Genomic DNA, 15,214 nt, shown 5'->3' on the forward strand with positions numbered 1-15,214 from the left:
AGAAAAATGTCATGCAAGTAAAATAATTTGCCAGCAAAACAAATTTTTCATCAACATTAAGGAATTATTCACTTAAAACAAACTCCTACATTTTGCTGAAAGGTTATTATAAGTTTTTGTCTCATTTCAAGTGCACTAGACTAAAAATACTTTGTCATATTTTGTGTTTTTGCAGTCCAGGAGCAAAACATGAGAAAATATTTTCATTTCACAGCTGAACTTTAAAATAATACTCAGAAAAATAGTAATTGGCCCTTTTGCTTCATGTAAATGTTAAAAGAAATGCCAGAAGAATCTGAAAGAAATACCTGCTTGGTGTAAAAACGAGAAAGCGGGCGGTTAAAGTTAGAAATGAGGCGATTATGAGCCATCGGATTGACGCAAAGCTAACCAAACATTCTGGAGTTCCGTTTGGGTTGCTAGGTGACGGGCTGGCGTTGCTGGGTGAAAGGCAGTACCTGCTGATTTGTATCGCAACATTTGGGAGGTTTTTGAAATGGATAACTTATTGCCAACAAAAAACTTCTGAATGTTGTTTTAGTTTAGTGATCTGGCTGTTTTTAGAAGCAGTAGAAACCAAATATAAGTATAAAAACTGCTTTACAGAGCAGAACAGATAAACTAACATAAACCATCGAACAGGAGACTTGGGAAACAGAATGAAAGCATCAATAAATGTGAAAATATGATTAAAAGCATTTATAATTTCAGTCTAATTATATAAATAATTTTTTATGTGACTGGCCTCGGAAACTTTTACACAGGAGTGTTTTTCAAGAGTAATACTTGTGTTTGCAGGGCTATTATTGCTCGTCACAATAAGCAATAAATCAATTAATTGCACAATAAGTTAAAATAGGTTTGGACAACAATCCTTAAAATGATGATCCCCAGTAACATCGTTGAAAAACCACCATTATTTTGATAAACATTTGAGATGAGAACTAAGTAGTTAGTTTGCTCTCCCTGCCCCTTTTGCCAGTTTTCCATGTCTCAGTCAATTTTCCTTATGGAGACTTCATAATTTATTTTATTTTAATCATTGTTGTTTTGTTTTCCAGATAAATATTCTGTAGAAATTAAAAGTTTTTTTTTTATCTTTGAGTTGGTATACTTGCATAAATATGCCTTTATTATTATTAGATTGGTTAATGATGTCAAAATGATAATAACTTTGTTAATCTAAAAAACAAACAAACAAAAAAAACTGGCCTGGATTTGGGGAGGTTGAAGGTCTTCCACTAAATGATCTGAAGTGCCAACATGGAGCGACTGACACAGGAAGGTCCAATTTTATCACAAATCTACATGTAGAATTGTTCTAAAGAAGATGGAGAGGAAATGTATTCTTGACCAGAACCGGGTCAGTCCAGCTGATCCAGACCGGATTGAGGATGCATCACATCGCCTGTCTGTGCATGTAGTCCCAGTCATCGTAATCTTCATCAGTACAGCATGACGTCGCGGCATCATCAGCAGGCTGAACCAGAGGAGCTGCCAGAGCGCTCAACTCATCTGGAACATCTGGGCAGCCTTCTTCCTCCTCCGTCGCCTCCTCTTCCTCCTGCTTCTCCAGACAGCCGAACGTCAAAGTGAGGAGGTTCACTTCCTGGCCAACGTTCACCGCTGCCTCCTCTTCCTCAGTTCTCCTTTCTTCTAAACTATCAAGTTTCTGTTCAGCTCCAGGCCGATGTTCTATAACAACTAGGACCTCGTGCTGCGAGTCTGGGGTCCGGTTGGGTGGAGGTTCCGGTTTGGAAGGTGAAGATAAGGATGATGAAGATGATGAGGTGGAGGAGAGCGGGTTGGCGCCCTGACGCGGAGCGTAGTTTGCTCCAGAGGAGCTCATACCGGAGGTTTCTCTGCAGCTCTCCTCGTCCGATTCCTCTGAACTGCTGGAGGTCCTCTTGCCTGCAGGGGGCGCCATCGACCTGATGTTCAGCAGAGACGACGGGGCGTCTCCACAGGACGAAACTTTCACTTCTTCTAAGTGAAAAATGGAGGTCTGGTGGAGAGACAGGAAAAGTAGGTTCAGATTTACAACATCTGGAGATTAAAAACTTTTTCAGAAAACTTTAAAATATTTTCCTGAACGCATCAGGAATATAATGTAGCAAAGACAGTGAAATCCTTTATTGTATTCATTAAATGAATACAATAAAAAAGGGACATTGCAAGAATTTTGTCACAAATTCTTAAAACTAGAAATATTTCCACCTGACATACTACCAGAGCAGAAAAAGTTAGCTGAAAACTGCAGAAGAAGCTGATCATTAGCTGAAATCTGCTGAAATTTAAGCAGAACAAATGGCTAACTAACATTTAGTGCATTTAGTGACAGACTTCCTGTCTTAAAATGACAAATTACAAATAGACTCATACAAAGGTCGGGCTGCTGTAATGAAGATTATTCCACTGATTCTGTCAGGGCTATGAATAATTTTGAGCTTGACAGTAAAACTGCTCAGCCTAGTTGGCAGCTCACCAAGTTAGACTGTTCAGCTTCATTAAGCCTATAAATGCATAACAGCATGTTAGTGTATTGGTTAATGCTAGCATAGCTAGCTCCGAGCAGCATGTTGGTAAAGCTGCAGACTGCAGGCTAGCCACTAGATAAGACTGATTACTTATCCAGCTGAGGATAGATAAGATAACCTAGAGACAGAGATACAGAAGAACAGCTAAAAAGACAAAGATAGGATTAGCTCGATACAGAAAAAGACATAAGATTAGCTTGTTACGGACCCCGGCCTCTTGAGGCTGTTCAGGCTCCCTTCTGTTATGCAGGTTCAGCTGTGAGAGCACATCTTCCTGATTGGCTGCCTGGAGGCTGTAGGAAAGCAGCTACACCATTGGACCAGCAGAGGATTGTCAAGCCAATCAGACGTTGATGAGGCCCACCTGCACCCTATAAAGGCTCCTGAATCCATTCTTCTAGGGGGGCAGCTATTTTGAAGAGGTTTTGTGAAGCTGCCTCCTCTTGTTTTGGTAGTTGCAACTGCTCTAGACAGGTTTTAAGCTGGCTTGGTCTTTGCTTGTTCCTGTTTGTCCAGTTTAGCTACTTTGACTTTGCTCCAGTTAAGTATGAGTTAGAAGCCTGAGTTTGGGAGGCTGTGTGTTCCTGCAGCCTCCCCTTTGTATGTGTGTTTTTCTTTGCGTTGTTTTCTTTTTGTGGTTTATTTTGAGTTTACTTTGAACTGACTTGTTTGGACTTCCATCCATCCATCCATCCATTTTCTTTCACCCTTGTCCCTCAGTGGGGTTGGGAGGGGTGCTGGTGCCCATCTCCAGCTAACGTTCCGGGCGAGAGGCAGGGTACACCCTGGACAGGTCGCCAGTCTGTCGCAGGGCAACACAGAGACACACAACCAAGTACACTCACACCTAGGGACAATTTGGAGAGGCCAATTAACCTGACAGGAGTTTGGACTTTTGTAACTTTAATTTGTACCTGACATTCTTGAGTTTGTTAATCCCTTTTGTTTTGCATTAATTGGGTTAAATTGTATTGTTTTGTGAAACTTTATTTTGTAATAAATCATTTTTACTTTACACTGTCGCTCCGGACACATTTTATGTTACTGCCCCTGGACCCCTAGACCTTGGGGGCGTAACATAGCTAGAGAGACATAAAGATAGACGAGATTAGATACAGATAGAAAACTTATACTGTAAAAATGCCACAAGTACAATTATCCATGTCAGGGATAATTATTTTAGCAGGAGAAGGAATAAATGTTGCTTTTCTGTGTTAAATGTAGGGAATTAGAATGACAGCATTATTTCTCATTTAAAAATTAATTTTTTTCCCATAAGATTATTTATGCAAAGTTACGCCAGTAGCAAGCAAGTTTCCCAGGGGGGAAATAACGCATGCAAAACTACCATGAGATATTCACTGGAAACTGCATGGTCTCTGCAGATGGGTGCTTCCGTTTTGTCTCGGTGTTGCAGACCACAGATAAAAAAACAACCAAGGCCAAGTCTCCAATCTAAGAGTGCTGACATGGTAGCTGTGGTTCCTTCCTGTTATCACAAATGTTCAGTCTTTCAAACAGTTTGAAATTGAAAAGTTTTTAATGTAGCAGGGAGTGTTTTACTCCCTGATGATGCAGCCATTAAACTTCCCTTTAATGGCTGCATTACTTGATCCTCATGTTTTAAAGTATATTTGCACAGCAGACATTTATGTGGGTTTCGATGTGATAGAAAGGCGCCTGCAATGGTTATAGAGAACAGCCTGTGGTGTTTAAACTGTAAAGCGCATCATTGAAAACAATCGGCATATTGGAGCGGTGAGATGACCTGAAACCCATTTCTGTTACCTTCATGTAAGGACAAAGTGAAAGGTTTGCTCTGAGTGCTCTTCCTCGAAGTCAGCTTCCTGTCAGAAACCACTGCGCTGTTTTTATTTCTTCACAGAAACGTTTGAAGCAGTTTTCTCAGAAATCTCTAAATGTGCCAGCCTCACGCCGTTAATCCAAACTGAGGCTTCAATTTCAACGGACAAAAAAAAGTCTGAATATTACATTAGATCCTAAAAGAAAGAAAAAAATGCTAGGTTTTCTGAAAAGTATGTTTGTTGACTGTGGAACCCAGTGGACCAGAACCAGCAGAACCAGACATGCTGACCCAAACCATCCAGAGTCTATTTTAAAATAAAATTCAGACTTTTTCTTCACCGGAAAAGAGGACTTTTGACCTCACCAACTCAAATTTAAGACTTTTTAAGACCATTGTGAAAAGAATTTAAGACTTATCAAGACAGAAATGTTCACAAGAAAATTGCAAATAAATAAATGGTACGTGTTGGCAACTGGCGAAGATGAACGTTATCCAGTCAGACGATAAATTTAAACATAGCTAATGTTAGCTAATTTAAAAGCTAATTAGCTAACAAAAGTATATTAGCAGCTAGTTTGCGGTAGCCACAGCAGCAGCCGCCATGAGTCTGCGTGCAAGGCAAAAGTTTGCGCAAAAAAAAAAAAGAAATCACACAGGAAAAAGGAAAACCAGAATATGCAAGATTAAATCATCCTACCACGGAAAAATTAAAGTCATTTTCCGTTTTACCGGCCGGCTGCGTTTTACTCACCAGAACCGACGGCATCGGACTCCGTTTCAGACAGATGAAACCGGTCCAGAACAGCAGAGCGATGATGACGATGACGGCCATCACCAATAAACTCAGCACTGCAGAAACAACTGCGTCTGCATGGAGGACACATTATTTTAACAGATTAATCCAGAGAAAACGCCTTCATCATGGCAGAAACTGACTGGGCCTTTTTCCTTTCAAACACAGGATTTATTTCCTCATTAATACCGTATTTTCCACACTATAAGGCGCACCTAAAAACCTTCAATTTCCTCAAAAGCCGACAGTGCGCCTTATAATCCAGTCCTTATATGTGGACCAATATTGAGCCACAACAGGTCTAGCAACTACGGTAAGCAGCCACTGACTTCATTTTCCCCGTAGAAGAAGAAGAAGCGCGTGGTGCATGCTGGGATAGTTGTCAGAACGCTGGTTTGTTAATAAAGTTTGACTGACCTATCTATAGACGACCGTCTATAATCAGGTCGTCTGCAGGTCATTTAGCACCACGTTCTCCACCAACATGCTGTGCGCGAACGAAGAAGGGTGACCATCATCCGGCCCAGTCGCGGAAGGCTTCCCTGGCCAACCGGAGTCGGACTGTTTTGTTGACATTCTTTATATCAACAAAGTGGCTTTAGACATTCATCCTTTAGTGCAGCTCCATCTAGTGGATGTATAACGTAACTCCAGCCTCTACTGTAGCGTCTATTCTATGCGCCTTATATATGAAAAAAGTTTTAAAATAGGCCATTCATTGAAAGTGCGCCTTATAGTGCGGAAAATACGGTACGTTTTTTTTAAGATTTCTATCAGGGTCCATACACTTTTCACAAAGTACAATCAAACATTTTTCAAAATTTTCTAGAACCACACTTTGAAGATAAAAACAATCCATCACCAAAAACAGGCAGTGTTGATTTACTATTACATGGTATAATTTATTACTATTATTATTATTCTACTGTAGGGACAAGAAAACTAAAATGTTATATTTGTAAATGTCTCACACATGACATACACCTGACTGGTCTGAGAATAAACCACTAATTTAACAAAAATATAAACATAATGTATAAAACTACCTTTATTACAATTATAAAGTTCTATAATTCATTGAGAAATTAGGAATAATACATGTTCATTATATTTAAACAATCCAAATAAGGAGCCCTTATTGCTCAAATTAAATACTTTAAAGACAATATACAAAGAAAGTAAAAAAAAATACATTTAAAAAAATGCTCCTGCTTAGTTTTCTGGCATTTAATAGAAATAATTTACTAATTCTAACCAACATAAAAAGATAAACTCTGATTGCACTTTATAGTGAGGAAAAATACAAGTGTTTTTATACATCTGAACACAGAAATATGTAATCTTCTGGTTTCAACTGTAAACAATGGTTTATTTTGTTTAATTTTTCTATTTTTATTTAAATTTCACACTTTGTCCTCTTATTTTTTCTTGTTTAAACACAAATGGGCTCAGAAGATTAGGATCCCAATATTAGTCAAAAGAGCAACACTTAATTTCTTTGGACTTTAGGAAAAGTAAATGAAGAAGAATTCAATTAAGTTGATAAAAATATTTAGAAATCTGAGTTTTTCCACACAAACCTCATATTGATTTTGTTCCTCAGACATTGCAGCAGCTCAATAAAAACATTAATTAACTTGTTTATCCAATAAAAACAGGTGAACTGTGTAAATACAGACTGGATCATTTAGAAAACAGGAAAAGTGTTTCCACCTGAAGAAAAGGGTCCTGGGATGGAAATGCATTCAGGCCGGCTGAAGTTGGACGACAGGTTAGACACACGGTCATTGAACCGGATCGAGACGCAGTAATTTCTGCCCGGAACCAGATCCATCACAATTTCCGTGTTTTTCAGGGAGTGAATTTCCAGGGTCTGACATGAAGAGAAGAACGGGGATGTGACACAGCAAAACAACTGACAAAACTGTGATTTTTTTAAAATTAAAAATAACAAAAACATCAGTTTATATACCTTCAGATGTAGGGCTGTACGGCGTAAACATGAAATCTCAGACTCTGTTCATAACAGATCCGATCTCCAATTTTAATGCAATTTTTTTCCCCAAAAAATAAATGACAGAAAATATTTCCAGAAAGTGGCTTTTTTGTTTCAGTCATCTATTCTGTGAATTATCGGGGCCACATTTTTGTTTAACAAGAAATATTATTATTATGTTGGCACAATAGTTAACGACAAATCGATTACTAACTTAGTTGGTGATTATTTCAACCATCGATTAATCACGATTAATTGTTTGCAGCAGGTTATAACAGCATGATGAGACTTAAGTCATTGTTAAAGTTGCGTTTTCTGTTTAATCCGAGTTGTGCTGAGGTTCTAGTTTTAATATCTTGCCGATAATCTCCACTTGCATTGCAGGTTTGAAAGATTTTATCTCTGAACTTGAAAACAGTTCCTGTATTTAGATTATTTCCAGGAAGAGAAACATCTCTTCTTCGGACATCCTGAATAAATCCCGTGGTAACCTCATACTGCTGCAGGCTTTTTAAACCACATCACATGAAGATATTTGTGATTCCTGCTCAGCAAGTCGTATGAAAGTTTAACCCCTTTAAGTTCTAATGATGCTAACAGGAACCATCCAGGCTGCTGAAACCGGCTCCATTTATAAATCGGTACCTCGGGTATGCCGGTGTGGCTGCTCTTGATCTGAAGTTCGTAATCGATCTTGTCGTAGTTCTCCTGGAAGCGTGAGTACGGAGGCAGGAAGCGCAGGCAGAGTTTGGTTCTGCAGGATGCCACGTTCAGGCTGGGCAGAGGCAGGTGGGCTGGCAGGGCAGAGACACGACGATCACATGATTTACGAACCAAAAGGCAAAGCTCAGTCATCAGATGAGTGCAAACATGTCGATAATTATGGAAGTTTCCCCGAGGCGGCCATTAAAATAACTGAACGTGAACCATTTAAAGGAGTGGCATCGCTCCTCAGATTGCTTTCATTTGATACTGCAAAAAACAAACCTCAGATCAGAATTTAAGAGCAAACTAACCAACCAAGGAAAAACTTCTGTTTTTATGTACTGTGGTGAACATTTGTGCTTTTTATTCTTCTTAAATTTGTAACTTAATGTTCATTTGGTTCATCATTATTATTCCCATTTTTGGAAGAAGCTTGGGTAAGTCTGTATTTAAAGAGGTGAGCATAAGACTGACGTGGCGCCTGTCATGAACATGAAGGAGTCTTCATGAATGTTTTGGGCTGTTGTCATCAAGCGTCATTCGGTAAATGACACTTTTAATGCAGAGTTGACTCTTCTACCTGATTTTTAATGTAGGTTTTAATGCAACTTTGCATAAAAATTTAATTATTTACCAAATAATGCAACTTTTAAAGCACATTTACATTAAAACTGTAAGCCAGACATTCATGAAGACTCCCTCAAGTTCATCATAGGTATTATGTCATGTTTATAACAGCACTGTGTCAAATAAAGTATTACCGAAACCTGTTTTTATATTATTGAACCTTAAGGGACTGCAGATGAAAACTAGCCTTTATGGCTAACTCTGTCATATTATGCAATGCACATTTTCCCTTTTGAAATAAAACAACATGTAATAACCAGTTTAATAAAAATAATAAAAAATGAAGTGATTCAGACAAAGAAGCCTCTTTAATACCAAAGCTATGCTAGCCCTGCTCCAAACATGGAGATAACTCACCTATTGGTTTATATTCTCCAAGTTTGGCTGGCTGGGATGTGTTGTTCCCCAGGTGAGCCTTCACCTCGATGTTAAAGATATGCAGTAGGTCTCCAAATGTTTCAGTCAGGTTGCAGGTCAGTGGTTTCTGAACGCGTTGGCAGCCGGATACCAGGATTAACTGGTGGTTTGAGTTCTGACTGGAGAGGGAAAACCAAGCAGAAAACAAGAGATTTGGGTTGAAATAATTTTTAATGTCTATGTTCACCATGAGTCTCAAATTAAAAACAATAAACGATCTAAGGTTATCTAAACTGAGCTTTCCTCCTCCCATTAACTAAAGGAGCAGTTTTTTTTAAGCAAACCTATTATGGAAAATTCACATTTTGGATGTTTTTGTACCATACTTCCATTTGGGTCTCAACTACTTCTAAAAACAACAAAAACCCCTTAAAAAAAGTCATCCAGCTGTTTAGTTTGGAAATAATTTAATGTTTTTTTTTTGAGTGTGGAAAATAAGTTATTTCAAAAAGTCAGAATTGACTGGAACTATGCAGTTACTTAGCAACCCCAGCAGAGTTCCATCTGTTACCTAGCAACCCCAGCAGAATTCCATCCGTTACCTAGCAACCCCAGCAGAGTTGTCTTTCCCAGCAGCATAATGGCAGCATAATGGCTGCTGGAAAAGACAAGTGTTTTGTTGTCAACTTACCATCCAGAAACCATTTCCTGCATTCTTGTTGGTTGTGGAGGAGGCTCCACTTCTGCTTTTCACATATGTACAATTGTATAATTGCACATCTATCCATGTGGGATCAATAGAGTATTTTTTAATTTGAATTCAATCTGTTTGTAGCCATTTTGGTGAGTGTGTGGCCGGTATCAGCTTATTTGGATTTAAAGTGACAGGACGCCCTGAAACAGCTCATTCTGAAAACAGAACTGTTCAAACTAAAATCTTATTATCCAAAAATGAGTTTGGCCTGTCTCAATAACATTTAGCTGGATGATAAATTCTCCCAGGAGTTATTGAGATAAACCATAATACTGATGTTTTGAGACAATTTTCCAAGTAATTTAACGGTAATGGCATCATAAGACAAGTAAGTTCACCCTCTCAAAGATCAATAAATTTTAATTTGTAACAAACATTTATGTCTGGAACCGGAAGACTTTTTAAATATATAAAATAAATAAACAAAACAAATAAAATGGATACTGATGCCTGTGTAAACAAAATTATCCTCCAAGAAAGGGCTTGTTGAGACTGAAGACTTTAGTCATCCAGTTTTTGGTAGAAATAGAGAAAAAAATAATCATGCAAATTATCGAGCTCATTTTAATTTATCATGAGATTAATTGATTTATTGCTTATTGCAACAAGCTTACTCAGCTGTATTAATAGATTGCAGTGGTGTAGTTTTTCCAAATATAACCACAAAGTTAAGTTTTAGTAACTACAGACACATTTCCTCATTTAGATTTGTCATAACAATTGTTAATGGAAAGTTAAATTAAATTCAACATTCAGACAGGATTTTAACAAACTGGTATGGATTATATCTGTTAATCCAGTAAAGTAGGTGATTAATTACTACATAAATAAACTGTAACCGTAGATGAAACGGCTGACAAAGTCGTTTGGTCCCAGTAGCTTTAATTGAAATCTGATATTATCCGGATTCCTGGGTAGCGGCTGCTGGTTTGTTTAGGAAACATTTCCTGAAGTGAAACTCCTCATGGATCTCCAGGTTTCTCTCTGGGTGAGAGTCTCTCAACACAAACAGTGACTCCTCTGCACCGTTGAAACCACAGCAGCCTGCAGCGGTTTCCACTCAGAGACGCCACCAGGTGAGACCCACCTGGCGGTATGAACGCTGAAATACGTCCCACTGGGGGTTCCTGCCCCTTGTTCCCATGTCAGCATGTAACCCGACTGATCCAAGGTCACCTTGACGTTTAGTGGTGCTGGGAGCCCACTCACAGCTGCAACACAAAAACAACCAGCACGGTAAGCAGAAGGGGACAAAATGCAAGTTTTAATGGTAAATATATTTTCAATCATGGGGAAAAATAAGGTTTACAGATCATCCACTATAGTATCATATACTTTTCCGAAATTCACGAACTTTTCCCAAGTTTTTATACTTTTCCAGCTAAACAAACAATCCAAAATAACTAAAAAAGACTTTCAATTCACTAATATATTATTTATTACAGTTACTAATGTCTTGTTTCTAGTATTTTTACTTTATAGAAGGGACAAAATAAACAAAAATATAACAAAATTTTATGTTTTGAAAAGTTTCTTTCACTGAACCTATGCACAGAACAAAAACAAAAAATTTAAAATGATTTAAAAAAACAAAATGTTTAAAAAAAACTAAAAATCCATCCATCCATCCATTTTCTTTCACCCTTGTCCCTCAGTGGGGTCGGGAGGGGTGCTGGTGCCTATCTCCAGCTAACGTTCCGGGCGAGAGGCAGGGTACACCCTGGGCAGGTCGCCAGTCTGTCGCAGGGCAACACAGAGACACACAACCAAGTACACTCACACTCACACCTAGGGACAATTTGGAGAGGCCAATTAACCTGACAGTCATGTTTTTGGACTGTGGGAGGAAACCGGAGAGCCTGGAGAAAACCCACGCATGCACAGGGAGAACATGCAAACTCCATGCAGAAAGACCGGGGCCGGGTCTAAAACTAAAAATGAAAATGACAAAATAAAAATTACAAATAAAAATAGAAACAAAAATAAGAAAATGATAGAAATAATTTTATCCAATTATTTGTCAAAATAGCTAAATTAATCATTTGAAGCAACCCTGATCATAACAATGCAAGAACAATTATTGATCGATTTTTTTTTTTTTTTTTTAGGAAACTGCAAGGCCATATGACTGTGTCACAGCAACAAAAGCCCCAAACACAAATACTGCTCTTGTAAAACATTCCTATTTGTAATGCACTTCTTTAAGTCATATAAGGAAATGCGATTCATACAATTAAACTGCAAATTGTGACTATACTTAATTATATTTATGATTTTTTTCATGCTTTCATTGAACAGTGGGAAAAAAAAGTAAGCAGAAAACTCTTTGCTTTGCTTGCTCTGCGTTTTACTGGGTTTTTAGTCCATTGCATTTTGCCTGATTTGCTTTTAGCTGTTATATTAGTGCCTATTATAAAGGATAAAGCTGGTAAAATAAACAACAGGGATAATTATCGACCCATAGCTTTAGCCAGTGTACTATCCAAGGTTCTGGAGAGGATTACATGACCGTAAATGAGACAGAACATTTTCTCCTTGGATAGCCAGTTTGGTTTTAAATCACAGCATGGCACAGATATGAGTGTCTTCGCTTTGAAAGATTTTAGATTTGTTTTTTATGTGTTTTACTGATGTCTCGAAGGCTTTTATCAGGTTAATCATGAAAAGTTATTTTATAAGCTACACAACAGAGGGGTTCCCAGATTTATCATTAGAAATGTGTCCTTTTGTTTCATGCATCAGTTAATATACATAAAATGGGGTAATTGTGCGTCAGCGCCTCTTAAAATAAGGAACGGGGTTAGACAGGGAAGTATTTTGTCTCCTCTTTTTAATGTGGATGATTTATCAAAGTGGCTACAACACTGTGTGACAGGGTGTGTTGTTGGTGGGACCATAATTAACCATCTGATATTTGCTGATGATTTAGTTATATTTAGTTCTTAGTGCTGGTCTTCAACAGTTATTGAGGACCTGCTCACAGTATGGTCAGGAGTATGGCATTATGTACAACACACTGAAAAGTAACATTATGGTTATAAGAACCAAGGAGGATCAGAAGTTGGTTGGTACTTCCTGATTTCTCCTTACCTGGTGTTCTTAAAGTGTGCAGTGCTGTCAAATACCTGGGACATTATATAACTGATGACCTGACTGATGACACTGATGGACATTTACAGACAACGTTGCTTAATGTATGCACAAGCCAACATGCTGGTACGCAAATTCAGGATGTGTTCTGCCTCAGTGAAAGTGTCAGCATACTGCACTCCTCTGTATGCTGGTCACTTATGGAGACAGTAGAAACAAAGCAGTTTACAGAAACTCCAAGTGGCTTACAATGACGGAATGAGGATGCTGCTTAGGATGCAGAGGTGGGTCAGTGCTGGTCAGTTGGTGTTGGTGTCTCCACTCTTCATGCTGTCTTATGAAACCTTATGCAGTAGCGCAACTACACATTATTCAGGTGGATGCGAAAACATAAATCGTGAAGTGTAAAACTCGCTACATTTACCTCGTTATGTGCGAGAGGTGAAGGAGCGTGAGGCGCTGAACTGTATGGGAAAACATAATCCGCGTGTCGCCCCCTCCAGACGGGGTTTTGGCGCACCCTCTGGTGCTGCGCCCCTATGCGTTGCATACGCTGCATACCCACTTTTTGCGCCTCTGACCTTATGTATAGGTTTATGTGGAGGTTACATGTTTCTACAAACAACATCATCCAGATACTAACAGATATTTCACAAAGCTCAGTCAGGTTTAAGTCCAGAATGCGGAATCACTGGCTGTCTAGCCTTTCTGTAAATCAGTGACTATATGTGATTATTATCTTTTATGTGATTGTTTCTTTTTTAAATTTTCTTAAATTATCTTTCTATGGACCCATTTGTGTCTTTAATAAAGCTGCTGCTGCTGATGAACTCAAAATCCTGACAGTTCATTAACGGAAATTTATCATGATGATGATGAATCAAAATTATCATCATGATGAGAAACTTATCATGATAAATGATATGACAAATGCTCACTGTTAGCTTGAAAACAAAAACATGTCAGTTTCAAATTACTTCCAAGTTTCCCTGCTCTGTTTATAGCAGTCTGTCACATAAAAACCAAATAAAAACTTTGAACTTTGTGGCTGAAATGTGAGGAATCGTGAAAAAGTAAAACGCACTATGCCAAGACTCAAACAAGTTTAAGGACAGAGCTCAAATCGTGTCAGCTGCCACGGCTGCTGGAAGCTGACACAGATTCAGTGGCAGATTGGATATTAAATATGGATATAAATAAGTTTACTTCAAACAAATCAATAAAAACAATAATAAAAAGAATACATCTAAATATGCAACTGCCACAGATTCGGTGACAGATGCCACCAAATTTGTGACTGTTGTTTGTTTGTACTTATGTATTTTTTATTCATTTATTTAGTCGATTTGTTCAAAATAAACGTATTTGTATTGATATTCAATTTGCCACAGAACCTGTGTTAGCTGCCAAAACTAAGCTGTGGCACCTGTCCCCGGAAGTGCCACTGCCAAGATACGAGTGTGCCGTCTCTGCGATTTGAGCATGTGTTGCAGTTTATGGGTCCACAATGAGCTCCGAACCCGATAATAAATAGATAAAACATAAAAAAGCTCAGAGAATCATAATAATCCAGGTGTTTTGGGGTTTCTGTTTGGTAAACTTTGAACTCACCTGTCAGAGCCAGCGGCAGCCAGGTGAGAATCCACAGCAGTTCAGTCATGACGGAACCATCTCAGAACCGTCTTCTCCTGGACTCAGCTGCTTTCATGTTCCTTATCTCTTTACTTACCGCTTCTCTTTAAAAGTTAGCAAAAATAAACAATTTCCCCAACGAGTCCAGTAAACGCCAAATATTTGGACGATACCCCACTGAACAGACGCCCACTCCCCGGAAATGTGTCGCTAGCTTAAGCACGGACTAGCATCGCTCGGAACCAGTAAAACTCCAGAAACCGAACGGAATTTTACTCGGAAACTGGTTCGAAATGAAAGTATGAGGTTTCCCAGCGGCATCCATTAGGACTTCAGGGAAATATTCCCACCACAGACAGAGGACAACCCATCCTGGGAACCGTAATATGTACGCTTGCTGCTGGTGCGTTCACTGACATGCGGTTACTTTTGAAACCTCTGTAGGAAGCGTTCATAAACTATCATACCCAGGTAGTTTATGAATGGAGACTTTATAAACTATCTCGGTATGATTCTACAGTTATAATTACATATGCTACTGATGGTAATTCAAACATTTACTTACTTGCGATTCCCTTTCTTTTTCCGCATGTAGATTTAACATCAAACGTCCGACTGACAATAAATGTAACATAATACGAAGCGGTTGATAGGAAGTCATGTGACCTACCCAGCCTTTTATGTGAAGAGCTTCACAATTTACAGGTTAAATCGTTTAATTTACAATTTTAACAAACTTTAACTCTGGCTCAGCTTAAAAAAATGATCAGTAAACAAAAAACTTAAACTTTGACTGAACGTAAAGTCTCTTAATCAACATACAAACAGGGAAAATATGAAGACTTCTGACTTGTTATTTATTCATCAGTGTAAAATTCCTCATTTCACAAAATAATTATTTTTTAAATAAGCAAAT

General features: G+C 38.4%; 1 protein-coding gene across 1 annotated transcript; it reads right to left on the reverse strand.

Annotated features, from left to right (window-relative positions):
- Positions 1 to 1,086: 1,086 nt before the first annotated feature.
- Positions 1,087 to 14,718, reverse strand: LOC106954041 (interferon alpha/beta receptor 2-like). The gene is made up of 7 exons (XM_015043263.1): positions 14,278 to 14,718; positions 10,664 to 10,787; positions 8,823 to 9,001; positions 7,779 to 7,927; positions 6,851 to 7,010; positions 5,096 to 5,211; positions 1,087 to 2,005 (listed from the first exon to the last, which is right to left on the reverse strand). Exons 1-7 carry the CDS (start codon positions 14,324 to 14,326, stop codon positions 1,400 to 1,402), a joined length of 1,383 nt encoding a protein of 460 aa, XP_014898749.1. The 5' UTR covers positions 14,327 to 14,718; the 3' UTR covers positions 1,087 to 1,399.
- Between the last annotated feature and the right edge of the window lie 496 nt (positions 14,719 to 15,214).

Source organism: Poecilia latipinna, unplaced genomic scaffold (genome assembly GCF_001443285.1).
Source record: "Poecilia latipinna isolate Pla-1442-1.1 unplaced genomic scaffold, P_latipinna-1.0 Scaffold622, whole genome shotgun sequence".
Taxonomy (NCBI): domain Eukaryota; kingdom Metazoa; phylum Chordata; class Actinopteri; order Cyprinodontiformes; family Poeciliidae; genus Poecilia; species Poecilia latipinna.

Excerpts from the sequence above, each read along its gene's own strand:
- LOC106954041 (XM_015043263.1), bottom strand. The coding sequence starts at position 14,326 with ATGACTGAACTGCTGTGGATTCTCACCTGGCTGCCGCTGGCTCTGACA. Across the intron at positions 10,788-14,277 it reads GCTGCCGCTGGCTCTGACAG|CTGTGAGTGGGCTCCCAGCA; the intron begins GTGAGTTCAAAG and ends TTTGTGTTGCAG. Across the intron at positions 7,928-8,822 it reads TGGAGAATATAAACCAATAG|CCCACCTGCCTCTGCCCAGC; the intron begins GTGAGTTATCTC and ends CTGCCCTGCCAG.